The 21926-nt window shown below is 34.2% G+C and overlaps 1 protein-coding gene across 1 annotated transcript in view; it reads left to right on the top strand.

Moving 5' to 3' along the window:
• ARHGAP28 (Rho GTPase activating protein 28) overlaps nt 1–21926 on the top strand; it is a 187921-nt gene that overhangs the window by 157890 nt on the left and 8105 nt on the right. The window contains exons 10-14 of the mRNA XM_051970425.1: nt 4950–5032; nt 7556–7753; nt 12930–13073; nt 14150–14206; nt 18563–18687. Of these exons, the coding sequence (XP_051826385.1) occupies nt 4950–5032; nt 7556–7753; nt 12930–13073; nt 14150–14206; nt 18563–18687 (607 nt within the window). The remainder of the gene's footprint in view (nt 1–4949; nt 5033–7555; nt 7754–12929; nt 13074–14149; nt 14207–18562; nt 18688–21926) is intronic.

Below are 21926 nucleotides of genomic sequence, written 5' to 3' on the forward strand. Positions count from 1 at the left end.
TCTGAGGCAGGATTCAAACTCAGGTCAGACTCTAGATTTGGAATTGAAATAAAATTGTTTTTTTTTCCACCAAAGTTGTCTTGTTTATCCTGAATATTTTACCACAAGAAACTATAGAATCTGCCTAGCCAATTTCCAGGATCCTCTGTCACACAGTTCAGGTCTTGAAGGTCCCTTGCCCAGATTTGCTCTTTATCTGCTATTGAGCATCATAGCCCAGAAAGCAAGGTTTCTACCTAAGAAGAGATGTTTTATTTCTCTGATATCATTATGTTGTATTTTCCAGATAAGTGCTTATAATAACTATTATGAGAGAAAAAATGAACAGAGTCTCTTCTTGACACTTAACTTGATCAATAAAAATCCCTTGAGCTGGCCAAAAAAAAAAAAAAAATACAGCCTTCCTCCTTTGGTCCTAGAAAGTACAATAATCCAAAAACAATTAGAGCTCCTCAAGTATAATTAATGATAATGGCTAGCATGTGTATAGTGCTTTAATGTTTGTTAAGCATTTTGGAAATATTATCTCATTTTTGTTTTCACAAAAATCCTTAGAAGTAGGTGCTATCATTAATTCCATTTTACAGATTAGGGAACTGAGGCAAACAGGTCAAGTGACGTGCTCAATTACTATGTATTTGAGAGTAGATTTGAACTCAGCATTTCCTGACTTTATATCTAGTTCTTTTTCCATTGTGCTACCTAAGGTATCCCTAGGTCCATGATCTGGAAGTTTCCCAACTTTTTCTCTCTTATTTGGTGGAGGCTTTCTCCAGAAGCCTCATGTATATAATGGGAAAATTGGACTTATCCCATGCCTCAGTTATCTCATTCATAAAATGCAAGATTGGACTAGATATAGATATCTGAGATTTCCTCCAACTCTAAAATTTGCTGCAAAACTTAATTTACGGTACAAGAACTAAAGTACTTTATATTAAGTGCTTTAACCAAGGTCAAAGAATTGGTCAGCATTAGAACAAGAAAGATTTTTTTTTTAACTTTCTATCTGAAGCTTTTATCATTACTTCATTAATCCCTTATAAGAATTCCAATTGGATTTTAATAATCAAAAGGCATATTCATTTACAGACTATGCTCTGTAAGGGCACTGATTGTTCAGGAGCTGCAAAATCATTAAAATTGTTATAGAAGATGGTAATTAGTGAGCTCTTAAATTGATAAGAAAAAGCATTGTTCTAAAATTAGTATGTTTCCAGATCATCTCAGTTTTCAACTCAGTTATCAGTGGCAGGAAAGAAAAGAATTGTTAACTTTCCTATTCTAAAGGGAGATAATGAAATATCAGGGAGGTCTTTCTGAGATTTAAATTTAAGTTACATTTATCTAAGTCCAGTATCATTTGTTCTATGTAAGAGCTAAAGTTAGTGGCAGTATAGAATAGTGGATAAAGAACTCATCTCAGAACTAGAAAGATCTGGGTGCAAGTGTTGCCCTTGTTGCATATTGACTGTATGACCCAGGGAAGTGAATTCTCAGCATTGTAGGCAACTTAACTATTATGTTAGTAATAACTAGCACTTAATTTGTTAAGTGCTTTACAATTACTGTCTCATTTTTATCCTCATAACAACCTTGGGAGGTAGGTGCTGTTATTATGTTGTTTTTTTTTTGAGTTGAGAAAACTGAGTCAGATTGAGATTAAGTGATTTGGCCAGGATTATACAACTAAGAAGGGTCTAAGCTTGGATTTGAACTTGGACTCTAGGTCCAAAGTTTTTACCTTCCTTTGTGTCATGGACTTCATCTGATTTGGCCCATGGATCCCTCTCTAAATCATATCTTGAAAATGTACAAAAGAAAATTCATAGTAATACAATAGAAATCAATTATAATGAAATAAAGATAAAGCTTTCCCCCTCCCCCTTCATGTTTGCAAACTCCCTGAAATCTGTCCACAAAATATTAGTTGCAAATGCTAAGCAACCAAAATGCCTACATTGGTAAAGGAATTTTCTCATGCAGGAATTCCTCATTCCTTTGAAATCAGATAGTAAGTTAAAAGTCTTATTTGTCCTTCAGAGAGTATACAGACATTCTCTTAAAGATTTGTCTTAATAAAGTCTCTATCTGTTAAGATGGGATACTTTCTATGACTAGAACTAACTAGTGTAGAAAAGAGAGCTAGCTCCTTTTATTTTTAAATCATAAAGTATAGGTCTTTTCTATCAAGTTTGCAGTCCTAGAAAAGATGCTGCAGGCTTATGAACCTCCCTCTGAGACCAGCTCAACGATTCAGCTGACAGACTGTTACCATTCAATTCTGCAAGTGTTATAGCATAACTTGAGGTCATTTTCAGCCTCTGCTGCCATACCTGTTCAGAGATGCTCCTTTAAAGTAAAGTAAAAAAATAAATTTGTTTTCTTAGCCCCACAGTTCACCACCTGATTGCTATCCCTGCAAATCATTGAATAAAATGAGCCTGGAAAAATATCCTAGAAAGAAATAGCTGTGTGACTTATAAAAACCTTCACATATCTTTGTGTTACCTTGAACTGAAAAATGCCATATTCTAGATGACTGATTTGATATCAGGCAAGCCCGCTGTGACATCAAAGAGCTGGCTTACCATTCTGGGTGAAAAAATGGCCTTTTGGACTCCACAGGATAAACTTTGGAGGAAACTAGTTTTCCCAAAGGGTAGAGTTAGGTTGTTCCATTGAGTTCAGCATACTCTTAAAGCCAGAAGGGAGTCTTATTCATGACAACAATTACTCTTCTTTATCCAAAGTTTTCCCCAAAATGTCTCATAAAATTAAAGGGCTAATAGCCCATCAATCATAGCTTTAGACACATTTGGGAAACTCTAATATCTTTACTAGGAAATAAATAACTAATTAGAAAGAGGAATTGTAGCTACTTTGCAACCAATGCAATCAGAAATTCTGTCAACTACTAAAACTAGGCTTCATATATGTAAATGCTAGTCTTTTCCCAATTTCATCTTTAACCTTAAAAGCTGTTTTATCATTTTATGTGTTATTGATTGCGAAAGGTGTTAGGACAGAGTTGTCGAATTTACAGCCCCTAAAACTCCCAAGTGTGTCCTGAACAGTGTAAGTTAGGAATGTCTAGCAAAGTAATAAAAATACAGTATAATATAGATAATGTTAATTTGTGGTTTTCTAGATCAGTATGCAGCTTACAGAGATCTATTTCTATTTGAGTATGACATTGTTGACTTAGCATTTTAGAGAGGGATCATGGCATATTAATCAATGAGCTTAATTTAGAAAGGAGTTTGAATCTCACTTCTATCATTTACTTGCTGTGTGATCTTGGACAAACCATTTCACCTCAGAAAACCTCAGTTTGCTCATCAGTGAAATAGATGTAATAATATTTATACTCCTTACTAAACAGGATTTTTGTGACATTTTATAAATGTTAAATATTCTTATTGAGAATTCATCTAAATTGCTACATTTTTCAGACAAAGAAACTGAGGTCTCCAATGTAGATCCGCAACTGTTTTTCTCAGTAGACTTTTCAAGTTCTCTTTGTTCAAGGTTATATAGAGGCAGTTCTCAGTCTGTGCGTTGGATATTAAGATAAAAATTTTATTTGTTACTTCAGAAAATATATTACAAACATTCCCTCTTAAAGATTCCTGCCTGAATAAAGCGTAGTCAAATCCTTTATAGTATGACACTTGGTTTCATCTGCCTCTGATCAGGTTTGATATTTATAAATTCTGAGTTTATCCATAAAAATTCACATACAGATTTTTTTCAGAAGTGATGTTTCAGTTCAAAATGATAACCTGCACCCCCCAATTACCAAATTCTTGTTTAGGATCACACCATCCATTTATTCAAATTCCCTCACTCACTTCACTCTACACAACCATGAAAAAGTCAATTTGATTTCCTCGATGAGGTGGCACCTTGTCATATAATCTAATATCTTTTTTGGGGAAAAAGTGTTTGAATTTCATTGAAACATGTTGGAAATGCTTGCATTTCACTGACTTTTACCTTTTATATGGAAACAAATTAAGATTTCCCTTCTATTTCAAACTTCTCCATTGAGTCATAGATACTTTAGCCATGATACGATCTAGTTCCCATGATACAATCTAGTTCCCATCTCTAAGGAGAGCACAGGAATGTCACAAGAAACTCTGGATTTTCTGGTGTGCTCTGAATTTTGGTCAAAACACAGATGATCTTGAGCTTTGGAGCAGAAAATTTAGAATTTCAGGGAAAGAGACAAACCAGTCCAATTGAGGCAGATACCAAATGTCAGACATAAAAAATTATAGAATCTGAGTTGGTCTTGTGTTTCTTTTAGGAAGACAATAAATACTATTGAATCCTCAAAAATTAATCCCTTTTATTTTTTATAAATCTTCAAGTTAAGCATTAGAATTCAGAATTGTCTAAGACAATGTACAACTTGTTATATTCTTTGTAAATCTGTTTACAAAATCAAAGTTGCATAATATGTGATGGAATACTCTGAAAAAGTTTTGGTCTTTTAGAACTGGAAGAGAAATTGAAGACGAGTAAATACAACCTCCTCATTTTGCTGATGAGTAAGCTGAGGATGAGAGGGGTTAATTGACTCATTCATGATCATACAGTTAATAAATAGCTGAGACAGGATTTGAACTCAGCTCATTCTGGCTCCAAGCTCAATACTTTATCTACCATATCACTTAGAATGCCTTACTTCAAAGCTTATGATATATTCCTTTAAAATCATAGGGATTTTTTCTTTTGCCAACCTTGCCATCATATGTCATAAGAATAATAAGTTATGGTATATAAACAGGCAGAAACTGTCCAATTTGGGCAAACCTTGCATCATTATGCTGAAGACTTTGAAAAATTGTCCTCTGGCATCACAATATATTAGCAAGCAGTGTTTTCAAGGTGCATTCAAAGGGTTCACAATGTGATAATGCTTCTGTTATATTTTTTAGGAATCTCCAAGATCAAATTGCAATTACAAGCTTTGCACCTTTTGATCATGCTTCTGCCTGATGCCAACAGGGATACTGCCAAGGTGGGTCATATCACTCATATTCTTTGTTAGTTCAAAACCTAACATCAACTATGGGTTATCCAAGGCTGCTGCTTTATGAGTTCTCAGATGTACAGGGGTCCCCAAAAGTCTTACTACAGTTTCTAAGCTGTGATAAACTTAAAATTGTAGAAAACTTTTGGGAATTCCTGCATAATTCTGGCCTATTTCTGGTGTTACTGTACTGTATAGATTTTATCATGTCCTTGCAAAACAACTACAACAAACCTGAATTAATTAATAAAATCAGGCACCTTACGGATGTCCTTTCTGTAATTTTTTTGTGGCAATGACCTAATTTTGTATGATTATTTAAAACCCATTGATTTCAGTCAACATATCTTCATGACACTTTTTTTTAAATCAGCATTTCTAGATGAATCCATCTGGCTATCTATTATTTAAGGAGGGCCATTAGATTCCACTTTTGAATCTTATAAGTTTCATAGACTTCATTCAAAAGTGAATTTTTTTTAGAGAGGTAAACCTATTTTTCAGCTACTACTACTCTTCTGGGAAGCAGTTTGTTTTGTTTTCTCTTCTTCCTCTTCCTCCTCCTTTTGTTTATTCTTTAGTTGTGTCCTATTCTTTGTGGCGCCTTTGGAGATTTTCTTGGCAGAGATACTAGAGAGGTTTGCCATTTCCTTCTCTAGTTTATTTTCCAGATGAGGAAACTGAGGCAAATGATGTTAGTGATTTACTAGGGTCACACAGCTCATAAGTATATGAAGCTGGATTTGAACTCATCTTTCTGAGTTAAAATCTCACTTGAGACATTTACTAGCTGCATGACAGTCACTTAATCCTATTTGCTTCAGTTCTTGATCTGGAAAATGAGCTAGAGTAGGAAATAGCAAACCATTCCTCTGTGTCTTTGCCAAGAAAATGCCAAATGAGGTAACAAAGAGTTGCAACAACTGAAAAAAAGTTAACAACAAAATACAAAGCTAGTTTAAAGGGACCCTCATCACCACTCAGTTAAATACAACTTAGAATCAAAATTTTAGCAAATTAATGTAAACTAAATAGTGATCTCTCCTTCCACCTAGAATCCCAGGAGACCTTAGTCATACTTTTGGGTCTCCTGAAACATTTGGTTATGCTTTTGGTTTTTCCCATTTCAGTTGCTGGGTTGTATCAAAATGGAAAAGTACTAGTTGACCTTACAAGAGCTTCCATTTTCCCACAATATTCTTTGTGGCTAGAAAACAAAACCAAGAGTGCCAAAATGTCATATCCTTATGGGATTTCTTCTCTACTTTAAGGAATCCATGAGCTTTGGAAGGCTCAGCTGAACTACATGGCCCCTTGAACTTTTTTTCCCAACAGAATTTGTCAAAAATTACTTCTCAGTTATCTTTCTAGTTATTCTCTTTGCGGGACTATAGATTGAAAAACAATAGAGGAGATTTAATCCAAAAAATAAAATCTTAAACTCATTCAGTCTTGTCTAAATTTTAGATGAAGGCTTGGGCTTTTTTGATATCTGAACAGATTGTCTCTCCTTAATTTAACTGAAGGAGATACTACCCTGGATAATAATTTTCAAGTGTGAAATCATAAACCCACAGTAGGCATCTGGAGGACCCATTAGAAGGACTTTTCCCTCTGTATGTCCCCCCACCTTTGAGAAAAATAAATCAAATAGACCGTCGATAGGAAGCTTTTCTCATTCCTTCTTAATTCTAGTGCCTTCCCTCTACTGTTTATTTCCTATTTATCCTTTATATAACTTGTTTGTACATAATTATTTAAATGTTGTCTCCTCCATTAGATAGTGGTTTCCTTGAGGACAGAGCCTATCTTTTGCCTTTCTTTATATCCTAATATCTCTCACATAATAGGTGCTTAATAATGCTTATTGATTGACCACTGACTGCTGTCTATCTTAGATGTTGTTATGTAGACATCCTTAAAATTTTCTTTGAATTCTGACTTTTAGGGGTTGAATATATTCAGACATTGAGCTCTTTAAAATGCTCAAGCAGAAAATCGAGCAGTATAGTAAATTCTAATAAAATGGTGTTGCTGTCATTCAGCACTCTAGAAAAACTGCCAACATTTCTTATGCTAACATCTTTAAATAAAAAGTGGGACTACATGAAATATTGCACAGTTCAACTCTACTCATACTACCTAGAGGTTCTGGGTGATGGGGATGGTGGGTAGGTGGATTAAAGTAGGAGAGATGGGAAATAGAAATTAATAGCCTTAGTGAGATCACTGGTGCATTTTGTTTATTATATTAAATTATTATGATATTTTATAATTAATATAATAAGACAGAATACAATGGTGATATATATTAATATTTTGCTATTTGTCATGTTCACATCATATTGTGTCATATATATTTGTTATGTCATGTTGTATCAATATATAAAATCATGTATTTTATCATTATATTATACACATAAACACACACATATATATAGTCAAACTATATTATATTATACATGTCATGTTATATTATAATAGCTTAATAGAAATAATGTTTCCTATTAGGCCTTCCTGATATTCCTCAAGAAAGTGGTTGCTAATGAAGGGAAAAACAAAATGAGTTTGTGGAATGTTTCCATGATTGTTGCACCAAATCTCTTCATCTACAAAGGCAAACGCTCCAATCAAGAAGAGATGCAGGCAGCTGCTACTACTGCACACATTGTACGGCTCTTGATTAGGTACCAGGATATTTTGTGGACGGTGAGTGATGGTTCTCCTGGGAAAGGGACCATTAAATTTCTTTTTTTAATTTTTTGTTTTCCCTAGAATACAAGCCCTGTGCACAAGATGCAGCCAAGAAAAGAAAAACATTGATATCTATTTCTCCCAGAGCCAGCAGCAGCCTCTCAATCTCTGTGGATGACATAAAGATGGGATTGAACTTTTTGCAGCATTTGTATGTGTAAACTTCAGGGGCTGCTCTTTGCCATTCTTCTTATTTCATTGATGCTATGTTTTCCACTTTTGATACCATAACTCTTCTCTGTTTCCACTTAAGAGAGACTGATGCCAGTTTTAATCAAGAGTCCATTATGATTATTTGTTCTAGGATATTCTTCAGGATGGTTCTACCTGTGACAAGAGTGTAAATAAATACAAATATCATTCCACAGTTGTCATTTTAGGAGGTTACTGATTTCAGGGCTTTGAATTCCTTCTTTTCTTCAAAGCTGAAGTTAAAGACTCTCCTTTTATATGAGGCCTTTCCCAATTTTCTCCCCCACCACAACTACCGTCCCTCCAAAGTTACTTTGTGTTTATTTTATATGTATTACACATATTGTCTCTTCTGCTAGATTTTAAGACCCTTGGGACAACAAGCTAGAGAACTCAGAGATAGGAAGACTTGGATTTGAATCCCACATGAGACATTGTTAGGTGTGACCTCTGCAAGTCATTTAACTCTCTGTGCCTTTGTTTCCACATCTGTAAAATGAGGAGGTTGGAAAAGGACAGTTTATGTCCCAATCTTTAAAAAGGGCCATGGTGGAGAACATTCTATTAAACTGATGTAATCATTTCACTTGCCAGTAAGATTCTTCTGCTTCTGCTTGAATAATATGTTAACCAAGAATTACCAGAAGTACACTCTGGATTTTGAAGACGCAGAGGGACCAGACACCAAATTGTCAACACTTGCTAGGTTAAGGAAGGAAGTTCCAGAAAAAGTATCTAAAACTTTTGCTTCATTGTCTACACTAAAGCCTTTGACTATGTACATCACAACAAATTGTGACAAGTCCTCAAAGAGATACCAGATCATCTTATTTGTTCTCTGAAGAATCAACATGTGCTAGATTAAAGAAGGGAGTTCCAGAAAAAGTTATCTAAAACTTTTGCTTCATTGACTACACAAAAGTCTTTGAACTGTGTATCATAATAAATTATGACAATTTGTCACAAAGAGATACCAGATGATCGTATTTGTCCTCTGAGGAACTTGTGTGCAGGTCAAGAAACAACTGTTAGGACTAAACTTGGAACAACTGATTTGTTCAAGATTGGAAAAGGAATATGACAAGGTTGCATATTGCCATGATATTGATTTTACTTATAAGCCTTGTATATCATGTGAAATGCCAGTATATCAAAAGCTGGAATTAAGGTTGCCCGAAAAAATGTCAACAGTATCAGCTGTGCAGGTGATACCACTCTGATGACAGAAAGTAAAGAAATAAGAAGCCTCTTGTTGAAGGTGAAAAAGTGGCTTGAAACTTAACATTAAAAAACAAACAAACAAACAAACAAAAAACTAAGATGATGGCATCAAGTCCCATTACTTCCTGGAAAATAAAGGGAAAAGAAATGGAAGCAGTGTCAGATTTTATATATTGGGCTCAAAAATAGTGACTACAGCCATGAAATTAAAAAATGTTTGCTCCTTTGAAGGAAAGCTATAACAAATCTGAACAGTATCTCTACTAAAAAGCAGAGATATAATACCTTACTGACAACGGCCTATCTATTCAAAGGTATGGTTTTTCTACTACTAATGTAGAGCTGTGAGAGTTGGACTATAATGAAGGTTGAGCTCTGCAAAATTGACAATTTCTAACTCTGTTGCTCAAGAAGACTTTTGTGAATTCATTGGACAGCAAGAAGATCAAATTAATCAATACTTAAAGAAATTAACTTTGACTGTTAATTCGAAGGTCAAATACTAAAGCTGAAGCTTAAATACTTTGGCCACATAATGAGAAAACAGGATTGGAAAAGACTGATTCTGGCAAAGATTAAGGGCAATAGGACAAGAGGATGGCAGAGAATGAAAAGGATAGAAAGTGCCATGGAAGAAATGAGCATGAGCTTGGACAGACTTTGGGAGATAATGGAGAACCGAAGGGCCTGGTATGCTATGTGCAAAAATTTTTTTATGGCAGCAAGCAATTGGAAATTTAGAGAATGTTTATCAACTGAGTATTGGCTGAATAAGTTATGATATGGGAATGTAGTGGAAAATTTCTGTAAGAAATGAAAAACAAGGTGACTTAAAAAAAAAAAAAAAAGCCTGGAAAGACTTATATGAATTGATGTTGAGGTGAACAGAACCAGGAGAATATTTTGCACAATAACAGCAAGACTGAGTGATGTTCAACTATGATACACTTGGTTTTTCTCAGCAATATAATTATCCAAATAAATGATCTAAAAACTCATGATAGAAAATACCTTCCATGCCCCAAAAAATCCCAAAAAACAAACAAACAAACTGGAGACTGAATACAGATCAAATAATACTATTTTGATTTTGTTTTTCTTTCATAGTTTTTCTCTTTTGTTCTGATTTTTCTTTCACAATATGTCTAACATGGAAATATATTTAAAATTATTGTATATGTATAACCTCTATCAGATTGTTTGCTGTCTCAGGGTAGGGGAATGAGAAGAAAGGGAGGGAAAAATATTTGGAATGCAAAATCTTACAAAAATGAATGTTGAAAACTATCTCTACATGTAATTGGAAAATATTAATAGGTAGGAAAAATAAACTACTAGAATATTTAAAAGGGGGAAAAAAAGGGACTGGTATTCATAGTCCACAGAATCACAGAGAATCAAACCTGGCTGAACAACAATACCATCAGGATGTAGCCAAGAGGGCAGAGAGCAGACAGGACTTTGCCTGAGCTCTTCCAAGCCTCTGAATGGATTTTTGAGTAGACAGAATCCACAAATATTTGGAGTCTAATAAAATATCTAGTAGTCCTCAGAAGGACTTTAGGAACAGTCTGTCTCAGTCAGGCAGGGAGGACACAGGCCAGCAGGATGGAGAGACTCCCATGTGGGGAATCTAGAGGGAAGGCTCTTGGCCAAAATACAGCAATATTGCCTATTCTGTCCTAGTTCAAAAGGTTAGTGGATCAGGAGACTAGTTGTGAGATCTTTAGTGCAAATAGTGAATCCCTGAACCCCAACATAACAGCAAGACTTGGCTAGGCTCACCCAGCATAATGGGAAAGCCTCTATCACTGGCTCCAGCTCTGTGTGAAGCCAGCATCAACCTGTAGAGGAAGCTTGGAATGATCTCCCTTGTAGATCCAAGGAGCAGACCTCCAAGTTTAAAAATAAGCAAAAAAACCAAAATGATCTCTGACCATAGATAGCTATTATGGAGATAGGAAAGAACAGAACTCAAACCCTAAGTACACTAAAAACAAAAGGTAGATATGAGCCGGTCTCCAACCCAAAAGGCTCTCTTGGAAGAATTCAAAAAGAATCTTTAAAAAGGGTTAAAAGAAAAATGGGAAAAAGAAATGAGAGTGTTGTAGGACAGTTTAGAAAAGGAAACACAGACATTAACTGAAGAAAAGAACCCCTTAAAATATATTTGGAAAAACCATTCTGGAGAGCAATTTGGAACTATGCCCATACCTTTTGAATCAGCAGTGTATCTACTGAGCCTATATCCCAAAGAGATCATAAAACCACATGTGCAAAAATGTTTGTAGCAGCTCTTTTTATAATCAGAAGGAGCTGGAAACTGAGTGGATGCCCATCAGTTGGGGAATGGCTAAGTAAATTATGATATGTGAATGTAATACAGTATTACTGTTCTTATAAGAAATGACCAGCAGGATGATTTCAGAAAGACCTGGAGAGACTTAGATGAACTGATACTGAGTGAAATGAACAGAACTTAGGGGATCTTTGTACATAGCCACAAGAAGATTATGTGATGATCAGTTCTGATGGATGTGGCTCTTTTTAAAAGTGAAGTGATTTAGGCCAGTTCCGATAGATTTGTGATAGAGAGAGCCATTTGCACTTTGCTTTTTGGTTTTTTTTTTTCCCTTTTTTGATTTGATTTTTCTTGTGCTGCATGATAAATGTGGAAATATGTATAGAAGAATTATACATGTTTAACATATATTGAATTACTTGCTGTCTAGGGGAGGGAATTGCAGTAAAGAAAGGAGAAAAATTTGAAACACAAGGTTTTGTGAGGGTGAATGTTCAAATCTATCTTTGCATGTATTTTGAAAATAAAAGGCTATTATTAAAAAAACACATTTGGTGAAATGAAAAAAATGTGCTGAAGAAAACCATTAAAAATAGATTTAGTGAAATGGAAAAAGAAAGCAATTTCTATTAAAAATAGATTGGTGAAAAAAAATAATAAAAATTAAAAAAATAGAATTGGTGAAGTGGGGAAAAAAAACTTAACGGAACAACTCTTTTAAAAATACAATTGTCCAAATGCAAAAGGAGTTAAAAAAAAACCTAACTGAAGAAAATAGTTTGCTAAAAATTAGAATTGGACAAATGGAAGTGAATGATTCAATGAATATCAAGAATAAGTCAAAAACCCCCAAAAAGAGGGAAATAGAAGAAAATGTGAACTACATTATAGGAGAGTCATCTGACCTGAAAAATAGATCCAGGAGAAACAATCTAAGAATTATTGGACTACTTGAAAACCATAATGAAAAAAGAGCCTGGACAACATCTTCCAAGAAATCATCAAGGAAAACACCAATACCATCAATACAAGAGCCCTTCCAGTTTTAAATCTGTGATCTTATATTAATCTTAGGAGTATTTCATTTTTATCTTTGGATTTTTAGCACTTAATAGAGTGCCAGGCACATAGTGGCCACTTAAAAAGTGCTTATTGATTGAGAGAATTACTGAACATAAAAAAGTGAGCAGTCCACTGGTAAAATCTAGTTCAATAATTTGACTCCTTGCTATTTCTTGTGAGTATTTAATTTATTGTTTTGGTATTTCGAACTACCCTGCTGAGTGCCAGGCATAGAGTAGGCCATTACTAAGTGCTTATCAATTAGGAGAATTACTAAACCATTTTAAAAAGTGAGCAATCCATTGGTAAAATCTACTTCAACGTTGACTTGCCATTTTTGCTTCTTTACTCCAGGTCCCATCTTTTCTGATCACTCAAGTGAGAAAAATGAATGAGGCAGCAATTAACAACACGAAGAAGCAACTGATATTTGACAAAAGCGTGAGGAAACTTCTCAGAAGGAAAACTTTGGAACGAGAAAGACCTGAAAAAATAGAGGTAGCTGATGGCCTATAATTCAACAGCATGGTTTTTTTTTTTTTAAACTAGTCATTTCTCAGGAAAAGCATAATATGCCTTATACTTTTGGTGCAAAAGTCACTAAGTTCTCAGTACTTTTTTCTAGAGAAGAGTTTGCAATAAATTGTATTATATAGCCCAGCAAGCTATACTAGTTAGAGGGTACAGAGCAAGAGTGATGCTATGCCTTATTTTGAATGGATAAAGAGCTCTGAAAAGGTTTTTATCCTTTCTTTTAAAATGCTTGACCCACCATACTAATTATTAGTATTTTCATTTAATAATAATCACTCATAAACAAGGGTAAAATGACCATAGAAAGAATTGAAAATTTATATTTCAATCCCTGTAAAATAGTGAATGTCACCACTAAATCTGTCCAATAGCCAAGGGAACAGATGTTTTTGATTGAAAGGATTCTAAAATAGTCATTCAAAATAATGTTTAATGAGATGCAGCTCATTCCTAAGCATACTATTCACTTCAATGGTTATTACTAAAGGTTTGGTAAGGAAACCAAGTCTAGGAGGATGATAGTAGTTTCCTACTTGAAGTGTCATTGTAAAACAAACTTCTCATTGATTTATTCTTTCATTAATCAGAGATGATTGGGTAAATTTCCATATAAGACATCCAGATGAGATCACTTCAGACTAAACTTAATTGAATCAGAGATAGTCTACATGATATATTGTAACTAGCAGTGAACTTTTGGTTAGGAAATCAGGATTTGAATCCTTTCCCCCACATTTGCCAGCTATGTTACAATCAATAAGTGATATAACCTTTCTGAATCCCAGTTTCCTTCTCTGTAAAATGGATATAATGATATTTGGACTACCTGCCTCACAGAATTGTCCTGAAGGACGTTCCAAAGATCTATATAAATGTCAGTATTTATTATGGTTATGATGTATGAAACTACCTAGAGAGTTGGGAGAAAAAGTAAAATTCACAAAAACTATGCATTGAAGTTCTGAAAAGAGAATACAAAGTTTCTATTTCTATTCATTGTGATACAAGGTTATTTTTAAAAATCTGTCTTTGTTCTTTAGGCTCCCAGTCCTAGGACTTCAAAGACTCTACCAACTTCACCATCTTCAAGAAGGAAGGTAAGATAACTATCTTTGGGTTGTATGAAGGCATCTTTCTGTTTTCTTTAATCAACATCCTCCTTACCATTTCTCTAGCTATATAAATTTGTCAATAATATATTCCTAGAGTTAGAATGTGACTTTGGAAAATGATGTATGTCACCATGGAACTTGGAGGTGTGATTGATAAGTGAGTAGTATTGGAAATATCAAGAATTGTTTCCATAAGCTACTCATGGATCTCATAAATATCATTCGACAATATTGGCTAAACAATAAATGTCAAGATACAGTGAGACAAAAGATTCTGAGGCTATACTATCACCGATGATAGGGAGTTCTCAGAATAATCTATCTGTATTCTGATTGAGAGGGTGATATGAAATCCATTTTATCTTGGAGGGGAGCAAGATTATGAAATCAGATGCATTTTATTTAATCTAGCAATATGAGTGTATGGGAATATAAGTAGGATGTGTTCATGAGGATTCCTTGTGTTTAATATGCTCAAGAAGTGAAGAGTCACTGATTCTCAGATAATTCTTAGGTATATAGAGATACATTGGTGTGGCTCGTTTAGGGCCAGCGGAAAGAAAAGTATAAATATAAAATTAAGAATGTTAAGCATTGAATCATAAATAGTAACTGCCTGAAGCAGCAGACAGCCCACCCTCCTGCAATCAGAGAGGGGTCAGCTAATTTCGATCCAAAAGTATTCATTACACCACCTGTGGCTAAAAAGACACAGCTGTGAATAGTGAGAGAACAGTTAGCCATTACAAAGAGTACACATAAACAGTGTGAAGATTGTGGGCTATGACTTGTATTTCCTAGTCATGAAAAGAAAATATCATCAATGAGAAAATTTTCTATTAAATCAAGTGATTCCAATAGGCGGCATATACATAGCAATTATTGGCTAAAATGTTGACTAGAAAAGTATTCAACAAAACATCAGTGCAGTCCCATAGAAGCTCTGGAATCTTCTACTTGTATCAGCCAGCCAACATTTCTTGAAAACTGTGCATAAGGTGTCATGCAAAATTGCCATGGTCTTGACTCAAAATCTTACAAAAATGAATGTGGAAAACAATCTTAACTGTAATTGAAAAAAATACTGTTAAGACCAAAAAAACAAAAGAAAAGGAAAGGAAAAAAAAAAAACTTCCCTTTCCAGCCCATGGATATATTTCTCCTCTCAATTTGTACTATATTTACTGACTATATATTTGGTGATTCATTCATTTTTGTAAGATTTAGAGTTCCAAATTTTTCTCACTTCCTCTCTTTTCTCTCCTTCTCCCAAGGCAGCAAACAATTTGATATAGTTTATACATGTATAATAATGTTCCACATATTTCCACATCAGTTATGTTGTGAATGAAGAATCAGTATAAAAAGGAAAAGCCATGATAGAGGGAAAAACAAACAAACAAAAAGTGAAAATAGTGTGCTTCAATCTGTATTCAGGCTCCATAGTTCTTTCTCTGTATGTGGATAGCATTTCCATCACGACACTTTTGAAATTGTGTTGCTGAGAAAAGTTTATCATAGTTGATCATTGTACAATTTTGCTCATCATTCCTTATAGTATTCCATTACATTGGTCTTCAAAGTTTTCACAGACGAGAAATCCAATCTGTTTCTTAAAGGATAAATGAGAGTATAATATAGACTAGTGAATAATAGCACATGTGAGTATATGAAAATATAAGTAGGATGTGTTCATGAGATAGTGAGTATGTTTGGCCATACTAAAAGATTATTGTAGATAGGATTAGAAAAGGAGTTTAGGATCAGATTATGGAAGATTTAGGCTTTATTCTGTAGGCAGAAGGGAATCTTTAGTAACATAAGAAAATATTGAAGTTGTGTCAATGCAAGTGTCCTTGGTCAAGTTGCTCCTGTACTATATCTAATAAAACCTGAATTTTATCACTCACCGTTCTACCCACACTGGTGTATCCATTTTCCTTTGAATGGGAACAGGTAAGAGTTCAGGCAGGCTTTCACCTTATCTGTTTTCCCTCTTACTTTCCAGGAGGATAAAAAAGTTTTCTATACCCAATTGAGTATACATATTATTCCCACTTTGAGCTAATTCCAATGAGATTAAGGTTGTCCACCTCTCCCTGTTCCCCTCCACTGTAAAATCTCTTATGCCTCTTTTATGTTGGATAATTTATTCCATTCTACCTCTCCCTTTCTCCTTCTCCAAGTGCATCTCTTCACACACCCCCTTAATTTTAATTTTTAGACAATCATCCCAGATAAGATATGACAAATAAAAAATAAAAAAGAATAAAGATTACTAAGTAAAGAACACTTCAGTGAAAGAATTAATAGGATTTAGTGATTGTTGTGATAAGGGGATAAGGAGAACTCAAGAATAACTTGACTATTTGTTTTCATTATTTTTTTAATATTTTGTTCTGACACAAAATCTAGTTTCTAAAAAACATGTCAATGGACAGAGTGGTAGAATGGGAAGTACAATAGATAAGAGTGCTAGGCTTGGAGTCAGAAAGACTTCAGTCACATTTAGCCTCAGATACTTATTAGCTGTTTGATTCTAGGCAAGCCAATTTAACCTTGGTTCCTCTCAGTTTCTTCAACTGTAAAATGAAAATAATAACAGTATGTACCTTAACAGAGTTTTTGAAAGGATAAAATAAGATGATATTTTAAAACTTCTTAGCATATAGTAAATTGTAATCAATAATATTTTATATATTTTGTTTTTTATTATCATTTTGAATTATTAGCAGAAAGGAGGAATACATAACTGCACAATTTTTAGCATAAATGACTACTACTAACAGAAATAAAGCAACTAGAAGATAAAACTTGTTTTCATCAGATGAGGAGTTATGTAATAAAGAGACAAGCTGAGTTTGAGGTGATAATAGAGCAACCAACTAGAAATGTTGGATAAGCAACTAGACATGTAGTCTAGTTTTAGAAGTCATCCACCATATGGAAGTAGTAGTTGAAGCCATGGAAAGAATGAGATGAAGGAAAAGAGTATAGTGAATTAAGTGCCTGATAATTGAAACTTGAGACAAGTTATCATTAAAGGGACAGGAGGAAAGTGTCTTTGTCACCTGGCAAATGAAAGCAGAGGACCCAGATTGCATAAAAGGGAAGTCATGACCAAAAGAAAGAGAACTGGAAGAATTCCATTAGCAGAGGACTAAATATCTAAGAACATTTTTTCCAAACGATATCAGTAGTATAGCAAAACTTTGATTAATAATAATCTCCAATTAATTAGAACAATTTTTCTTCGTTGTACTTTTAGGATATTAGAAGAAAAAGGGAAATACAACAAAAAAGTCTGAAATTAAGCATTTATTTAAACAAAATTATCCAGGGTATAGATAAGAGGCCAAGATTCATTTAATTCATTGCCTTCTAAGGAGAATATATGTCCAGCATAATGAGTAATCCTGGTCCTACAAGATCCACATTTTGCTTAAGGAAAGAATTGATCCTCCCCACTATACTCACTAAGACATAAAAGAAAGAAGGGAGAGACAGAAAGAAAGAGAGAGACTGAGAGAGGAAGAGAGAAATGTATACTCACTTCTATATGGGTAGGTAGATACATACTCATATTTGTGTGTGTGTGTATGTATGTTTTTAAAAAATATTCTTAACAACAAAACTTGAAATAAAAAGTTAGTTTCTAAGTTTAATTAACTAGAAAAATCAGTTAACACAATAAGTCTAGTTCCTTTAGTATTTTGGTAGTTCTTGATGTCCTGGATGAATTATTGTTATGAGAGAGAAAAGGAGTTAAATTCTTGGACATCCACCCTCAACTTTGCACATTTTATTTTGGAATCATTCTCTACAATCATTTCTGTGTTATCAAATGTCAGATTATACAATCAATTTAGTCAATAAATATTTATTAAATACTATGTGCCAGGCACTATCCTAAGAGCTAGGGATACAAGAAGCAAAAACCATGACTGTAATAATAGAACTTAAAGATTTAAGATCCCTGTGGAGGACTTTTTGGTGTGACGTCACAGGCTCTGTCTAATAAGCCAGAAAATTTAGAAAATGTCTTTTGGAAGTCCTAATCTAACCCAGTCAATTATAGATTAGAATTCTGCTCCAGGGAAAACCATTCTGACTGCCATCTGAGGAGACTTTTATTGTACAGGCAAGGCAGATTTGTAGAACATCATTTTGTTAATTACCCCATTTTATATAGGAATGCCAAGGATGATGATGTCATAGTAAGAACTCGGTGTATATTTTTTTAAAAAGTCAAGATAAAAGTAAAAAGAGTTAAAGAACTGATTCTAGCCCTAGCTGAAGTAGTAACTTAAGCAGATTTTCTTTTTCTTCCCCTCTTTATAGTCTGATATACCTGAAGGAGTTATAAGAGTACATGCACCTCTTCATTCTAAGGTGTCCATGGCCATTCAGCTTAATGGTCAGACCAAAGCCAAAGATATCCTGGCTCGATTTCATTGTGAGAACAGGTAGGTGACAGTAGAGATGAATGGGGGTGGGAGGCAGATGTCTTAATTCAACAAAGAAAATTTTGGCCAAATGTATTAACCTTGATCTTTTTAACCTTTTTTAATAAAGCTTTAGAAGCTTTTACTTTTTTGCCTATACCCCAGTAATTTGGGGTAAAGAAATAAAATAGTATCCTGATTCTTCTATTGTTTGCTTAAAATATAATTATAATATTAGATCATAGATTAATTTCAATAGACATGATAGAGAGAGCCATTTTCATCTAAAGAGAGGACTATGGGGACTGAATGTTAATCACAACATAGTATTTCTACCTTTGTTGTTGTTATTATTTGCTTCCTTGATTGGTTATTTTTTTCTCCTTTGATTTGATTTTTTTTATGCAGCATGATAAATGTGGAAACATGTTTAGAAGAATTGCACATGTTTAACCTATATTGGATTGCTTGCTGTCTAGGGGAATTGGGAAGGTGGAGGGAAGGAGAAAATTTTAGAACACAATATTTTGCAAGGTTGAATGTTGAAAACAATCTTTGTGTGTATTTTGAAAAACTAAAAACTCAATTTAAAAAACCCACAATTTTAATAATAATGCCTTTGGAAGATGAAAAAAAAAAAAAAAAGGCCTGTTTAATGTTTTCTCCAAAGGAAAATCTAGATAAATGTTTTTGATCAAGGTGGCTTTAGAAGTTTCTTGTTTCAGTTCTTTTGTTTCAAACCAATTAAGAAAGCATTTATGAAGTTCATGTAAGATGATCTTATTTTATATGAAACCTTTCCTAATCTCTACTTGTAGTGTACTTCTTGAATCTTCACTGAATTTATTTTTCATATATTATATATATGGTAATATTTGTGTTTATTGTCTTCCTCTTTAGAATACAATTATCTTCCATATTACTGAGGTTAGAGACCCTAAAATGCATGTAAAATTTGTTGGCCCTCCCTATCCATCAAAGAAGAAGTCTGATTTTTTTTTTCTTTTATGGGGTGTTTACGGTACTTTATTGTAAAATTTGAGTTAAGTATTTAACTCTATATATGTGTCATCTGCTGGGCTATGCATGTTGTCTGTGGCTTCTGCAAAACATCCTCAAGCTTCCCATTTATATATCTCATACCCACCTGTAATATATAAAAACCACAATGCGGGAAGTCAAGATCTGGAAGGAATAACTGTATAACTTCGTTAGGTACAGAAACAGTTTCACTTTTGTCTTTGTATCTCAACATTTATACAGTCCCTAGCCTATAGTAAGCGATTGGTTAATTGCTCGATCCCCATGTATCACCTACTTTGCTAGGTGTGGGGAATGCAAAGTTGAAAACAAAATGTGCTCTCTCCTTAGATAGCATTCATTTTTCTTGGAATGTAGGCATATAATATGTTACTAATATAGAGCCAAGATAGAGTAGTTTATCTTTGTTGCTACACTCCCTTTCAAATACACTACAGGCAATCATCATTGGGGTCAATGGAGGCTAGCTGCTTTGTTCTCTTGCCATATACTGGCTAATCACAGAATAAGAACATTAAGGGCAAACAATGAAAATCAATTTGTAACCAGGCACACTTACTCCAACACATGAATTTGTCCTGGGGTTTTATGAAAAGAGAAGTATAATTCCAAATGCTGCTTTCTGAAGGCAGACATGATTTAATGGTCTCTTGTACACCTTTGACATGTATCCTAAAGAAGCCTTCCAATCATATTAAAAAGTAATAGCCTGAGGCCAACAGAAACACTCTGGACACTTAGTCATCTGTTGCTGCCCATCCTGGAAACCTAAATCACTATAATTGTTTCGACTTGACAGTCGTATAGGGGCTTGGAGAGGCTTTTGAGGGATTTAGCACACAAACGCCTGGCTACATAGATTGCATAACTGACTTGATGCTCATTTTATTTGGGCCTGTGTAAAAAAAATGTTCCTAATAAAAGAAATGTTGGATCAAAGAGCCTAGATTGAATCAGCCCCCTTAGACCAACTTCTTCTGTAGGGCTTTCCTGCTCATCTTCCTAATAAGACAGTACCAGTGACATCTATTGCTTTAATTGCTAGAAGCACACCATACATAATCTTTTTACACTGAAGGATTGGTTTCCTGTGGAACACTTCAACTATTTTTTACTTGTCTTCAGTTGAGCCTTTATCCTCACCTCCTCCTCATCAACAAAACTGGGACTCACCCAGGAAAATACCCTGGGTTCTGAGGAGTGAGCTTTTACTTTATCTTATCAAGAATCAGGTCTTGACCTCATTTTCTAGCCATGTCACTTAGTGCTTTTTGGATCCCCTTCAACTTTCTAGGGCTTGTTTATGTGGGGCTTTCTCCTAGTAGAGTATAAATTCTTTGACTAAATTGACTTTTTTATTTTGTTTGTCTTTGTGACCTCAGTGTTTGTACATAGTAAGTACTTAATAAATGTTCTGTCAACTAGCCATTTAGCTATCCTATCCATCCATCTATTTATCCTTCTAAATTTCTATACTGTCTAGCTATTCATCTGTCTTTCCATCTTCCATCCATCGATCTATCCATCTTTCTATATCTATGACTATCTATCCATCCATCCATCTTTCTATCTTTCTAGCCAATCTAGCTATCCACCTATCTTTCTGTACATCTATCTTTTAATTTTTTAATCTTTCTATTATGTGTTTTTATGTATGCCATTCATTTATCTGTCATCTATCTTTTCATCTATCTTTCTAATCAGTCTAGCTTCCACCTAACTGTCTGTCTGTCTATTTATCTTTCCTATTATCTTTGTATCCTATCTCTCTCTTTGATATAAAGATGGATAATAGGAACATGAATGACAGATTCACCTATCTTTCTATCCTATGTCTTTTTCTGTCTATCCAGCTATCTTATGTAATTCAAATACTATCCATCTGTCCTTCTGTAGTCTATCCGTTTTTCTGTATCTCTCTCTCTCCATCTCTGTCTATATATCCATCCATCCTTCAGCCCTATCTGTTCACCTATTTTTCTATCTGTCTTTCTGTCCATTCAACTTTCTACCTTTCTATTTACCTTTCTATACTATCTATTTGTCTTTGATGTATTTATAATTCATCTATCCATCTATCATCCATCTTTCCAGCTGTCTTTCTGTCCTATCTAGCCATCTCTTTTATGTAAATCAAATACTATCCATCTTCCTTCTATCCACTCATCCATTCATCTATTTATCCAGATTTCTACATGTGTATCTGTCTGTCTATTCAT

Source organism: Antechinus flavipes, chromosome 1 (genome assembly GCF_016432865.1).
Source record: "Antechinus flavipes isolate AdamAnt ecotype Samford, QLD, Australia chromosome 1, AdamAnt_v2, whole genome shotgun sequence".
Lineage (NCBI taxonomy): Eukaryota > Metazoa > Chordata > Mammalia > Dasyuromorphia > Dasyuridae > Antechinus > Antechinus flavipes.